Here is a 14,049-nt window from a genome sequence, read left to right as displayed (position 1 = left end):
CCCCATGTCCTCAAGTCCATTCTCTACATCTGCATCTTTATTCCTGTCCTCCCCATAGGTTCTTCAGAAACTTTTTTTTTTGGATTCCATATATATGTGTTAGCATATGGTATTTGTTTTTCTCTTTCTGACTTACTTCACTCTGTATGACAGTCTCTAGGTCCATCCACCTCACTACAAATAACTCAATTTGCTTTCTTTTTATGGATGAGTAATATTCCATCGTATATATGTGCCACATCTTCTTCATCCATTCATCTGTTTATGGACACTTAGATTGCTTCCATGTCTTGGCTATGGTAAATAGAGCTGCAGTGAACATTGTGGTACATGACTCTTTTTGAATTATGGTTTTCTCAGGGTATATGCCCAGTAGTGGGATTGCTGGGTCATACAGTAGTTCTATTTTTAGTTTTCTAAGGAACCTCCATACTGTTCTCCATAGTGGCTGTATCAATTTACATTCCCACCAACAGTGCAAGAGGGTTCCCTTTTCTCCACACCCTCTCCAGCATTTTATTGTTTGTAGATTTTTTGATGATGGCCATTCTGACTGGTGTGAGGTGATACCTCATCGTAGTTTTGATTTGCATTTCTCTAATGATTAGTGATGTTGAGCATCCTTTCATGTGTTTGTTGGCAATCTGTATATCTTCTTTGGAGAAATGTCTATTTAGGTCTTCTGCCCATTTTTAGATTGTTTGTTTGTCTTTTTGATAGTGAGCTGCATGAGCTGCTTGTATATTTTGGAAATTAATCCTTTGTCAGTTGCTTCGTTTGCAAATATTTTTTCCCATTCTGAGGGTTGTCTTTTCATCTTGTGTATGGTTTCCTTTGCTGTGCAAAATCTTTTAAGTTTCATTAGGTCCCATTTGTTTATTTTTGTTTTTATTTCCATTTCTCTAGGAGGTGGGGCTAAAAGGATCTTGCTGTGATTTATGTCATAGAGTGTTCTGCTTATGTTTTCCTCTAAGAGTTTTATAGTGTCTTGTCTTATATTTAGGTCTTTAATCCATTTTGAGTTTATTTTTATGCGTAGTGTTAGGGAGTGTTCTAATTTCATTCTTTTACACGTACCTGTCCAGTTTTCCCAGCACCACTTATTGAAGAGGCTGTCTTTTCTCTATTGTATATTCTTGCCTCCTTTATCAAAGATAGGGTGACCATATGTGCGTGGGTTTACCTCTGGAATTTCTATCCTGTTCCTTTGATCTATATTTCTGTTTTTGTGCCAGCACCATACTGTCTTGATTACTGTAGCTTTGTAGTATAGTCTGATGTCTGAGAGCCTGATTCCTCCAGCTCCGTTTTTCTTTCTCAAGATTGCTTTGGCTATTCGGGGTCTTTTGTGTTTCCATACAAATTGTGAAATTTTTGTTCTAGTTCTGTGAAAAATGCCATTGGTAGTTTGATAGGGGTTGCATTGAATCTGTAGATTGCTTTGGGCAGTATAGTCATTTTCACAATGTTGATTCATCCAGTCCAAGAACATGGTATATCTCTCCATCTGTTTGTATCATCGTTAATTTCTTTCATCACTGTCTTGTAGTTTTCTGCATAAAGGCCTTTTGTCTTTTTAGGTAGGTTTATTCCTAGGTATTTTATTCTTTTTGTTGCAGTGGTAAATGGAAGTGTTTCCTTAATTTCTCTTTCAGATTTTTCATCATTAGTGTATAGGAATGCAAGAGATTTCTGTGCATAATTTTGTATCCTACTACTTTACCAAATTCACTGATTAGCTCTAGTAGTTTTCTGGTAGCATCATTATGTATAGTATCATGTCATCTGCAAACAGTGACACTTTACTTCTTCTTTTCTGATTTGGATTCCTTTTATTTCTTTTTCTTCTCTGATTTCTGTGGCTAAAACTTCCAAAACTATGTTGAATAATAGTGATGAGAGTGGGTAACCTTGTCTTGTTCCTGGTCTTAGAGGAAATGGTTTCAGTTTTTCACCACTGAGAAAGATGTTGGCTGTGGGTTTGTCATATATGGGCTTTATTATGTTGAGGTAAGTTCCCTCTATGTCTACATTCTGGAGGGTTTTTATCATAAATGGGTGCTGAATTTTGGCAAAAGTTTTTTCTGCATCTATTGAGATGATCATATGGCTTTTCTTCAATTTGTTAATATGGTGCATCACATTGATTGATTTGCGTATACTGAAGAACCTTTCATTCTTGGGATAAACCCCACTTGATCATGGTGTATGATCCTTTTAATGTGCTGTTGGATTCTGTTTGCTAGTACTTTGTTGAGGATTTTTGCATCTATGTTCATCAGTGATATTGGCCTGTAGTTTTCTTTTTTTGTGACATCTTTGTCTGGTCTTCTTATCAGGGTGATGGTGGCCTCGTAGAATGAGTTGGAGAGTGTTCCTCCCTCTGCTGTATTTTGGAAGAGTTTGACAAGGATAGGTGTTAGCTCTTCTATAAATGTTTGATAGAATTCACCTGTGACACCATCTGGTCCTGGCCTTTTGTTTGTTGGAAGATTTGTAATCACAGTTTCAATTTCAGTGCTTGTGATTGGTCTGTTTATATTTTCTATTTCTTCCTGGTTCAGTCTTGGAGGGTTGTGCTTTTCTAAGAATTTTTCCATTTCTTCCAGGTTGTCCATTTTATTGGCATATTGTTGCTTGTAGTAATATCTCATGATTATCTCCATTTTATTGGCATATTGTTGCTTGTAGTAATCTCTCATGATCTTTTTTATTTCTGCAGTGTCAGTTGTTACTTCTCCTTTTTCATTTCTAATTTTGCTGATTTCAGCCTTCTCCCTTTTTCTCTTGGTGAGTCTGGCTAATGGTTTATCAATTTTACCTTCTCAAAGAACCAGCTTTTAGTTTTATTGATCTTTCCTGTCGTTTCCTTCATTTCTTTTTCATTTATTTCTGATCTTTATGATTTCTTTCCCTCTGCTTACTTTGGGGATATTTTGTTCTTCTTTCTCTAATTGCTTTAGGTGTAAGGTTAGTTTGTTTATTTGAGATGTTTCTTGTTTCTTGAGGTAACATTCTATTGCTATAAACTCCCCTCTTAGAACTGCTTTTGGGTTTTGGGTCATCGTGTTTTCGTCATTTGTTTCTAGGTATTTTTAAATTTCTTCTTTGATTTCTTCAGTGATCTCTTGGTTATTTAGTAGTGTATTGTTTAGCCTCCATGTGTTTGTATTTTTTTACAGATTTTTCCCTGTAATTGATATCTAGTCTCATAATGTTGTGGTTGGAAATGATACTTGATATGATTTCAATTTTTTAAATTTACCAAGGCTTGATTTGTTACCCAAGATATGATCTATCCTGGAGAATGTTCCATGCGCACTTGAGAAGAAAGTGTATTCTGTTGTTTTGGGATGGAACGTCCTATAAATATCAATTAAGTCCATCTTGTTTAATGTATCATTTAAAGCTTGTGTTTCCTTATTTATTTTCATTTTGGATGATCTGTCCATTGGTGAAAGTGGGGTGTTAAAGTCCCCTACTATGACTGTGTTACTGTCGATTTCCCCTTTTATGGCTGTTAGCATGTGCCTTAGGTATTAAGGTGCTCCTATGTTGGGTGCATAAATATTTACAATTGTTATATCTTCTTCTTGGATTGATCTCTTGATCATTATTTAGTGTCCTTCTTTGTCTCTTGTAATAGTCTTTATTTTAAAGTCTATTTTTTCTGATATGAGAATTGCTACTCCAGCTATCTTTTGATTTCCATTTGCATGGAATATCTTTTGCCATCCCGTCACTTTCAGTCTGTATGTGTCCCTAGGTCTGAAGTGGGTCTCTTGTAGACAGCATATATACAGGTCTTGTTTTTGTATCCATTCAGCCAGTCTGTGTCTTTTGGTTGGAGCATTTAATCCATTTACATTTAAGGTAATTTTCGATATGTATGTTCCTTAATTGTTTTGGGTTTGTTATTGTAGGTCTTTTCCTTCTCTTGTGTTTTCTGCCTAGAGAAGTTCCTTTAGCATTTGTTTTAAAGCTGGTTTGGTGGTGCTGAATTCTCTTAGCTTTTGCTTGTCTGTAAACGTTTTAATTTCTCCATCGAATCTGAATGAGATCCTTGCTGAGTAGAGTAATCTTGTTTGTAGGTTTTTCCCTTTTATCACTTTAAATATGTCCTGACACTCCCTTCTGGCTTGCAGAGCTCCTGCTGAAAGATCAGCTGTTAACCTTTTGGGGATTCCCTTGTATGTTATTTGTTGCTTTTCCCTTGCTGCTTTTAATATTTTTTCTTTGTGTTTAATTTTTGATAGTTTGGTTACTATGTGTCTTGCCATGTTTCTCCTTGGATTTATCCTGTATGGACTCTCTGTGCTTCCTGGACTTGATTGACTATTTCCTTTCCCATGTTAGGGAAGTTTTCAACTGTAATCTCTTCAAATATTTTCTCAGTCCCTTTTTTTCTCTTCTTCTGGGACCCCTATAATTCAAATGTTGGTGCGTTTAATGTTGTCCCAGAGGTCTCTGTGACTGCCCTCAATTCTTTTCATTCTTTTTTCTTTATTCTGCTCTGCAGTAGTTATTTCCACTATTTTATCTTCCAGGTCACTTATCTGTTCTTCTGCCTCACTTATTCTGCTATTGATTCATTCTAGAGAATTTTTAATTTCATTTATTGTGTTGTTCATCATTGTTTGTTTGCTCTTTAGTTCTTCTGTGTCCTTTTTAAACGTTTCTTGTATTTTCTCCATTCTATTTCCAAGACTTTGGATATCTTTGCTATCATTACTCTGAATTCTTTTTCAGGTAGACTGCCTATTTCCTCTTCATTTGTTTGGTCTGGTGCGTTTTTACCTTGCTCCTTCATCTGCTGTATGTTTCTCTGTCTTCTCATTTTGCTTAACTTACAGTGTTTAGGGTCTCCTTTGCGCAGCCTGCAAGTTTGTAGTTCCCGTTGTTTTTGGTGTCTGCCCCCAGTGACTAAGGTTGGTTCAGTGGGTTGTGTAGGCTTCCTGGTGGAGGGGACTGGTGGCTGTGTTCTGGTGGATGAGGCTGGGTCTTGTCCTTCTGGTGGGCAGGACCGCATCTGGTGGTGTGTTTCGGGGTGTCTGTGAACTTATTATGATTTTAGGCAACCTCTCTGCTAATAGGTGGGGTTGTGTTTCTATCTTGCTATTTGTTTGGCATAGGATGTCCAGCACTGTAGCTTGCTGGTCGCTCAGTGGAGTTGGGTCTTAGTGTTGAGATGGAGATCTCTGTGAGAGCTTTCGCTGTTTGATATTACGTGGAGCTGGGAGGCCTCTGGTGGACCAGTGTCCTGAACTTGGCTCTCCCACCTCAGAGGCTCAAGCCTGACACCTGGTCAGAGCACCAAGACCCTGTCAGCCACACGGCTCAGAAGAAATGTGAGAAAAAAAATAAATAAAGTTATTAAAATAATAAAACTTATTAAAAATAAAAAAGTAATAAAAAAAGAAAGATAGAAAGAAGAGAGCAACCAAACTAAAAAACAAATCCACCAATGATAACAAGCACTCAAAACTATACTAAAAAAAAAAATGGACGGACAGAACCCTAGGGAAAATGGTAAAAGCAAAGCTATACAGACAAAATCACACAAAGAAGCATACACTTACACCCTCAGAAAAAGAGAGAAAGGAAAAAAAATATGTATATATATATTAATAGAAAAAAGGAAGAGAGCAACCAAATCAATAAACAAATCTACCAATGACAATAAGCTCTAAATACTAAAGTAAGATAAACATAAAGCCAGAAACAAATTAGATGCAGAAAACAAACCCCAAGTCTACAGTTGCTCCCAAAGTCCACCACTTCAATTTTGGGTTGATTCGTTGACTATTCAGGTATTCCAGAGATGATTGTGGAGCTTTAATCCACTGCCCCTGAGGCTGCTGGGAGAGATTTCCCTTTCTCTTCTTTGATCGCACAGCTCCTGGGGTTCAGCTTTGGATTTCGCCCCTCCTCTGCGTGTAGGTTGCCCTCTGGTGTCTGTTCCCCGCCCAGACAGGACGGGGTTAAAGGAGCAGCTGATCTGGGGGCTCTGCTCACTCAGACCGGGGAGAGGGAGGGGCACGAAATGCGGGGCGAGCCTGCGGCGGCAGAGGTCAGTGTGATGTTGCCACAGCCTGAGGCAGGCCGTGTGTTCTCCCGGGGGAGTTGTACCTGGATCCCGGGACCCTGGCAGTGGCGGGCTGCACAGGCTCCCGGGAGGGGAGGTGTGGAGAGTGACCTGTGCTCGCACACAGGCCTCTTGGTGGCTGCAGCAGCAGCCTTAGCGTCTCATGCCCGTCTCTGGTGTCCGCGCTGTTAGCCGCGGCTCGCGCCCGTCTCTGGAGCTCATTTAGGTGGTGCTCTGAATGGGAGTATTGAGTAGTGTGTGGAGCTGTATTTTCTGTACATTAAATGGCTCCCAATCATTTTGTCCACTTTAGTTTTGATACCTGTTGTATACATTTCAGGCTTTTTCTTTGCTCTTACTGTTTGATGCTGCCATTGTCCTTTCTCTACTTGTACCTCTACCCCCCTTTGTAGTGCACTGCTCATGAGCTAATAGAAGCCAGTTAAAAAGATAATTAAGCTTGCTTGACCATGCTGTTAAGACTGTATGAAAAAAAGACAAAGTGGCATCTGTGTAAGCAAAGCAAGTGGTCTGCTCAGTCATTTTTACCTCCTTCCAAATTCTTGTCTGTGTTTCTTGATCATTGAGGTCACCAGATAAGTGACCTTAAGCTATATACAGTGCTTCTATAACTGTATTTACTGTAATTCTTGGTCATTCTCATATACCAAAGGTAGGATTACAGATTTTTGATATGTCTTACTATTTAATAACATGTAACACAAAACTGTGACTGAAATAGTCCAGGCTCAGGGCAGTGTTGAAGTTAAAAGATGATGAGCCCATTGGCCAAAATTAGTTGTTTACTTGCCATACAGAGGAAATACATTGATTACAGAAAGATTCCTTCTCTTGCTCGTCAATGTCCTATAATATCACAGTGTTTTTCATCACATTCATTCCTAAACCTCTGTGTTCTGCTCTAGTGCCAGCTGCTGTGGTTAACCTCTCCCCTCCTTTCCTCCCAATTCTACATGACAACACTCAAGATAGTTAACTTTTTTAATTGTAAATTATTTTGAGATAAATTTTTATGTTATGACTCACAAGAAGTTGCACAATCATACCCAGAGGTCCCATGTACACTTCACCTGGCTTCCCCCAGTGAATATCTTACAGAACCGCAGTACATTGCCACAACCAAGAAGCTGACAGTGACACATTTCTGCTGACTCAGGCACAGTGGTTACTCAGATGCCACCAGCTTTCACATGCAGTTCAAGAACCTCAGTTTTGTAAGGCAGGACCCCCCTTGGAAGGTGGGGAAGAGAATGACACCAACAGTACCAAACTAGAATCTAGAACAGGTGATTTAGAAGGAAAGAAGAGAGAGGTTAGATGTATACAAATAACTTTTGACCCATCACAGTTAAACTGATTTTTTCCTCGTATTTTTTTACCAAGGGAAAACCTGGTACCTCAGGACCACCTGGCAGCAAAGGAGAAAAAGGTGACCTGGTTGTATCAAGAGTGAAAGGTGGGCATAATCAATCAGCTCCCTGCCATTTTCTGAATGATGTATGAACCATTCTCTTGCATTAATTTCTCCTGTGACTGCAGATGAATTCTATAATAAGATTTGGGACTGTTGCAATTGCTTAAAAAAAATACTCCCTGCCCTTCAGAGTCGTGTCAATGTTGAGCCTAAATCCTGTGCTCAAATCCTCATTGTTGTGAACTGGGTTTGAAACAAGACCTCCTTTGGTTTGCCTAGCATTTATTCAGTGCATTATAGTATCCTGTATTAATCAAGAATATTTTGGTTGTAAGCGACAAAAACCCAGCTTGAAGTAGTGTTTTTAGAGAAGTCATTTATTGACTTAAACAAAATTTGAAAGGTTAGGTGTATGGTTTGCACCGGGACGACTGCATGAGAAGGCTGTCTCGGCATCTTGCATCTTTCTTTGCACCATCTGCATTTTCGCCCTGTCTGGTTTTCTCTGGGCTATGGGTACATGCCCCCAGGTAGCTCCAAGTTCTTACAGCCAGAGGTGAAAGAAAACTCTACCTCCTTCTGCTCCAGTTAGAATAAAAAAGGTCCAGGAAGGACTGGATTAGCCTGGGGCATGGGCCCAACCATGGACCATTCCCCCACTCACTATGGCCAGGGGATGGCATACCGTGTTTGGTGTCACACAAGCAGAGGAAGATGCTGTAGGGATTGGCACCTCCACACACAACCTCCTTGTCAGAACAGGAAAAGAAACATTTCCCAAATAAGAGATTCAATGGGCTTGGCAATTGTCAGTCTCCCCTTTGACTTTTGCATGGTGGTCTTCGTGTGACTTTAGTCAACTGAGACGCTCAGAGGAACCTCTACCAGCCCAGGGTCATGGTCATTGCCTTTATCTTTAGTCCTTTGTTTCCTTCTACTTATTCCATTGCTGAGAAGGGCTTGACTCTTTCGGCCTTTGTTACCAGGGCATAAAGGAGAAAGAGGTCCTGATGGGCCCCCAGGATTTCCGGGGCAGCAGGGACAACACGGTCGAGATGGATATGCTGGAGAAAAAGGGGACCCAGGACCGCTGGTGTGTATAACTCTTCTCCTGCTATAGAGTTTCACTCTCTTACATGGTCACAAAGCATCTGTTTTCCCCTTCTCAGTTTAAAAAAGCTGAACGGTAACGTGTCAACGTGCTGTAAATCAGAGTCGCCTTTGATTCCCTGCCACAAAAAGATGGCTGTTACAAAAGGTGCTTATTGCAGATGGTCTAAAATCCCGAGTGCAGTTCATCATAGCAAGAGTTTCTCTCCCTAGTCTTTATATTCTTCTCGTGGTGCTTATTTCCTTCTGGGGCCCTTGTCTCTACAGAGCCCGCACTGGTTTCAGGTCTGTTCAGTTGACTCTGTAGGGTGGAGGATAGCACACAGGTCCTGATAATTACCTTCAGTTCTGTTCTCTGATGAAGAAGCACATGAGGGGAAGTGGCAAGCAAGAAAGGAGGAACTAGTGCAGATCCACTGGATAGACATATTGGCTGATGGAAGGTCCCACTGATAAATGATAATTCTGCATTTTTCAGACATGTTTTGGGTGGAGTCCACGTGTAGCTGATGAAGTTCATAAGAAAAGACTGTGAGACATAAGCAGGAACTTAAAATATCTTGGCACATGAGGTAGTTTTGAATGCTTGCAGTGCCACACAAACTGAGCTAGATGTTTTACTCGTAACTGTTGTCTTCTGAGGAACAATTATCTTTGAGAGTTTACAGAAAGGAGATGCAGGCTTAGGGTACGTTACTCAAGGTCGACAATCTATCAAGTAGGCTAAGCAGGAGGGCAAACCCAGTCTTTCTTATTTCCAGTACCTGCTGTTTCCACCAGATCATGCAGCCTGCCATTGAGAGTGTTGTAAAAAGGAAGGACCATGTTCTGATTTTATAGGACTCCTATCTGATAAAATACATGTGAATAAGAGACGGAAGTTTGGAAGTTGGGTTAGATGGTATTTATAGCTTTCTGGTCTTTCAGCAGATATTGAGTATATAAATAATCTTCTCTGCTTTAGATTTGGTAATCCCTGTTTCATTCATTCTTCCACTTAAGAAACTACAGTGGTCCCCCCCTCATCCACAGGGGACATGGTGCAAGACCCCAAGTGGATGCCTGAAACCGTGGATAGTACCCGACCCCATACATACCTATGATACATACCTATGATAAAGTTTAATTTATAAATTAGGCCCTGTGAGAGATTAACAACTAATAATAAAATAAAACAATTATAACAAGATACTGTAATACAATTTATGTGAATGTAGTGTCTCTCTCTCTCTCAAAATATCTTGTTGTACAAATTTAATGCCTTTCCATCTTAACTAAGCACTTAGCAAGCACTGTGCCACGACTTCTGCAGGTTGCGGTGTGGCAGCAAAACTAGCACAAATTTCATTTTCCTTCTTCACAATCTCATGGATATAAAAGTCATTCTTACCATATATCTTAGCAACCTCAGCATACGATTCTTCTTTCTTTCCTTATTAAATTGAGAACGTGCACCTTTTCACTTAGAGGAAGCACTTTACAACTTCTCTTGGGCATATCTGAATTATCAGCGTCCCTACTCTTGTGCTCTGGGGCTGTTATTAAGTAAAATAAGGGTGACTTGCACACAAGCACTGCGATACCACTGCAGTCAATCTGATAACCAGACGCTACTAAGTGACCGACTGAAGGATATGCTGGAGAAGGGGTTGATTCGCGTCCCTAGTGAGATGGAGCAAGACGGCTTCATCATGCTACTCAGAACGGAGCGCAGTTTAAAACTTGTGAATTGTTTATGTCTGGAATTTTCCATTTAATATTTTCAGACCGTGCCTAACTGAAACCTTGGAAAGTGAAACCGTGAATAAGCAGGGGACTGCTGTATTTAGAAACCAACGTCACTGAGTGATAAGTGTCATCATGTACTAACCTAACTGTGAAAAACCGAAGTGTATTTACAGATCAGATTGGGAGAGGAATTTCTATACCACCCGCTAGGGACGGGGAATCTCTCTAGAGTTTCAGACTGAGTCTGAAACAATTCAGACTCATAGACCACATTTGGGACCAGGCCGCTCAGAAGGCTAGAAGGTGTGACCCTCAGCTTGCCTGCAGGGCAGTGTCAGGCGTTCCTCCTACACGGGAGTCCTTGCAGCTTTTCGTTCAGTTGGGGTGAAGGCAATGAGATTCTCATATGCAGAAGTGTGAGCAGCCTGGACTTGAAAGCCTCCTTCTCCACGGGAGTGTTATCTCCACCACAGGGCTAGCTTGCGGGGACCCCACAAGGAACTTGCCAGTTACAGGAGCCACCTCTTAAGGAAGCCCTGACAAAGGCTCCACACAGGTCTTTATAGTTCTTCCAGACCACATGCAAGTTTTGCAGCCAGGGATTAATTTTACCATAAGCAATGTGGTCTAGTAACGCAGTTGACATCCATTTTTATGCAGATTCCTGAAGAGCAGAACTAGACCCTTAACCAAAGGTCACATTCTTATGCAGGAGGAGAAAGGATTTGTCAGCCCTTGGCCCACAGAGGTGGAGGGCGATAAAGTCCCTCCCTGTGTCTTACAATAATGCAGAAAAAACGTTTCTAATAGATAAGAATTTATTTAGTTTGTAAGCCCACTACTTCCCTTAATGTATGCATTTCTATATTTTATTGTATTTGCTGTCACAGAGTGGTTCTAAATAAAATTTCTTATTCTGTATTTAAGACGTAACACATATAATTTTCTGTTTTTGAATCATAAAACACACATCAAGAGCATATATATGTCTGTAGATATGTATGTAAAACATTAAGAAGAATCTTAGTTAATCATTTAAAATTGCATTTGCTATTAAGTAACTTCTAGAATTAACTGGCTTTCTGCATGCATTTTTGTAGCCTACAGTGACAATGACTGCTTTGAGTTCATGGCCTTTCAGAGGTTGGTGATTGACTCTTGATGCAAATGTTCTCAGGGAGATCATGAAGATGCAGCCCCAGGTGATAAAGGGCCTCCTGGACCACCAGGCCCCCCGGGCAGAGCAGGACCTAGGGGGCCTCCGGGACTGGGATTTCCTGGTCCACCAGGAGAGAGAGGGCAACCAGGAGCTCCAGGCTGCCCAGGCAAGAGGGGCCCTGATGGCTTGAAGGGTCAGAAAGGTAATTTTGAATGTTTTTGTGGCAGAATGTCAAGTGAAATCATGGATACTAAAGTAAGCTGCTCTTCTGGGCAAAGTTATTACAGTTATGGTAGAACCTCTAAAATAAAATTCCCACAATTCACTGTTCAAACCTTGAATGTTGTCAAACAAATAAAAGCATTACAGCACAATCAATACTTAAAACAAATCTTTAAAATGCTAAGATGTCTTTGCTGTTTTATTGGTTTGGCAAATTGCCTTTCATTCATTTCTCAGTATCAATGTGGACAATCTGACTTAAAATTACATACATGTATATATTCAAAATCTCTCCTTTTTTACTATCTTTTGAGATTATGCATTTTATTTGAATAAAACCACTAATATTTCATTTTAAAAATACAGCATTGTCCATGAAAACCCATTTGTAGGCCTTCTAGGGAGAAAAAAAGGAGGGATTTTAAATATATTTGACAGTTATTTGGATTTCAAACAATAAAGTGACTTGTAGTTTTATAGCTGAAAACTTTTTAAAAGTTTGGAAAAAGATTGATTTAAGATTTTTCTCTTTTGTAATATGTGCATATGACTTGAGTTACATAGATACTTGTGAAATTTTATAATATAATAATATGTTTGGTTCTTGCTTTGACAACATAGAAAGACGAATACCTTGGAATTTGATATGGTTTAAGATCATGGTCTGGAACCATCAAAATATAACATTATTTTTATTCATATGGTACATTTTTTATTTAAGAGCTTATGGTGTAATACATTATGAGATGAAATTTCTGTTATAAAAGGGAAACATTCCATTTTAAAGGAGAAGAAAACTCAGAACACCACTTTGAAATTTTATTTTCTTTACCAAGTGAAATGAAGGATGACAAAACCACATTGCAAAGTCATTAGAAAAACAAGAGCCAGTATATATATATATTTTTTAATAAATTTATTTATTTTATTTTTGGCTGCGTTTTGTCTTCATTGCTGCACATGGGCTTTCTCTAGTTGCAGTGAGTGGGAGCTACTCTTCGTTGCGGTGCACGGGCTTCTCATTGCGGTAGCTTCTCTTGTTGCAGAGCACGGGTTTTAGGCGTTTAGTTGTGGCACATGGGCTCAGTAGTTGTGGCTCGCAGGCTCCAGAGCACAGGCTCAGTAGTTGTGGCACATGGGCTTAGTTACTCCACCACATGTGGGATCTTCCCCGACCAGGGCTCAGGCCTGCGTCCCCTGCATTGGCAGATGGATTCCTAACCACTGGGCCACCAGGGAAGCCCCCAGAGACAATATATTTGAAGCACCTGACCCATGGCAGGCCCTCAGTAAACAGAAGCTGTTATTAGTATCTCTCCCAGTCTCTTCATTTGCGCAGTTCCCCCACATCCAAGCTAGGAGTCAAATCTTGGGAACTCAGTGTTGGATACTTGCTGCTATTTCATGATTTATCAGAGCTTCTGATTCCATTGTAGTAGACATCCATGGGTCTATACATCCATTATTTTTTGTAGGTTATTAAACTGATATTTCTTGGAATCAATATTTTTCTTATTCCCCTTCTATTACTGTCTGACAGTTGAAGTTCAGATTTCAGGACAGATCTTCTAGAAATTCAAAATAAACGTAGTTCAAGTGACCTAATGAGACTCGAGAGTCTTCTTTTCCTTTGAATTCCACATATACCTTATGAAGAAGTATCTTGATCGAGTTGTCATTGAGATTCACGTTGCATTGGACCATCAATTATGTGAATGCCAATCTTTTTTTTTTCATTCCAGGTGATACAGTTCCTTGTAACGTAACCTACCCTGGGAGGCCAGGCCCGCCAGGTTTTGATGGACCTCCAGGTACGATCAAGGAGAAGTTACTGTCATACACATTCCCAACTAAAAGAACTGGTAAGACAGATAAACCAATAGCAAATCCTCAGGAACTATTTAGGATATTTCTACCCTGATTATAAAGTTTTGAGGGACTACGGGAAACACCATTTGTAGCCATTCCTCTTGGGTCGCCAGTCCACCAAACCCACTCTGAATAATATTTCTGTGCAACAAAATTTACCTTGATTTGATCACATATCAGCAAAAATGATCGCCTTTTGAGCATTTTAAAACTATATCTTCTTTCTTTACTTGTGCCCCGAGAGTGAAAATTGATTACTTGCTTACTGATTATAAGTTTTACTCTATTCTGCTTTCCAAGAGACCCAAATATCTGACCAGAAACATTCTGAAAAGTGCCCACGCATCTGCACCCCTGATTACACTTTCATACAACCACTGCACTTGACTCAGTCACATATTTATAGCTGAATTAAACCCTAGATCTATGTAAGGGATTTTG

At 39.9% G+C, this 14,049-nt stretch overlaps 1 protein-coding gene across 1 annotated transcript in view; it reads left to right on the top strand.

Moving 5' to 3' along the window:
• COL4A4 (collagen type IV alpha 4 chain) overlaps positions 1-14,049 on the top strand; it is a 133,307-nt gene that overhangs the window by 69,794 nt on the left and 49,464 nt on the right. The window contains exons 22-25 of the mRNA XM_049712195.1: positions 7,490-7,562; positions 8,507-8,613; positions 11,536-11,719; positions 13,482-13,550. Coding sequence (XP_049568152.1) covers positions 7,490-7,562; positions 8,507-8,613; positions 11,536-11,719; positions 13,482-13,550 — 433 coding nt within the window. The remainder of the gene's footprint in view (positions 1-7,489; positions 7,563-8,506; positions 8,614-11,535; positions 11,720-13,481; positions 13,551-14,049) is intronic.

Source organism: Orcinus orca, chromosome 7, assembly GCF_937001465.1.
Source record: "Orcinus orca chromosome 7, mOrcOrc1.1, whole genome shotgun sequence".
NCBI classification, from domain to species: domain Eukaryota; kingdom Metazoa; phylum Chordata; class Mammalia; order Artiodactyla; family Delphinidae; genus Orcinus; species Orcinus orca.
This window is presented reverse-complemented; position numbering and strand designations above follow the sequence as displayed.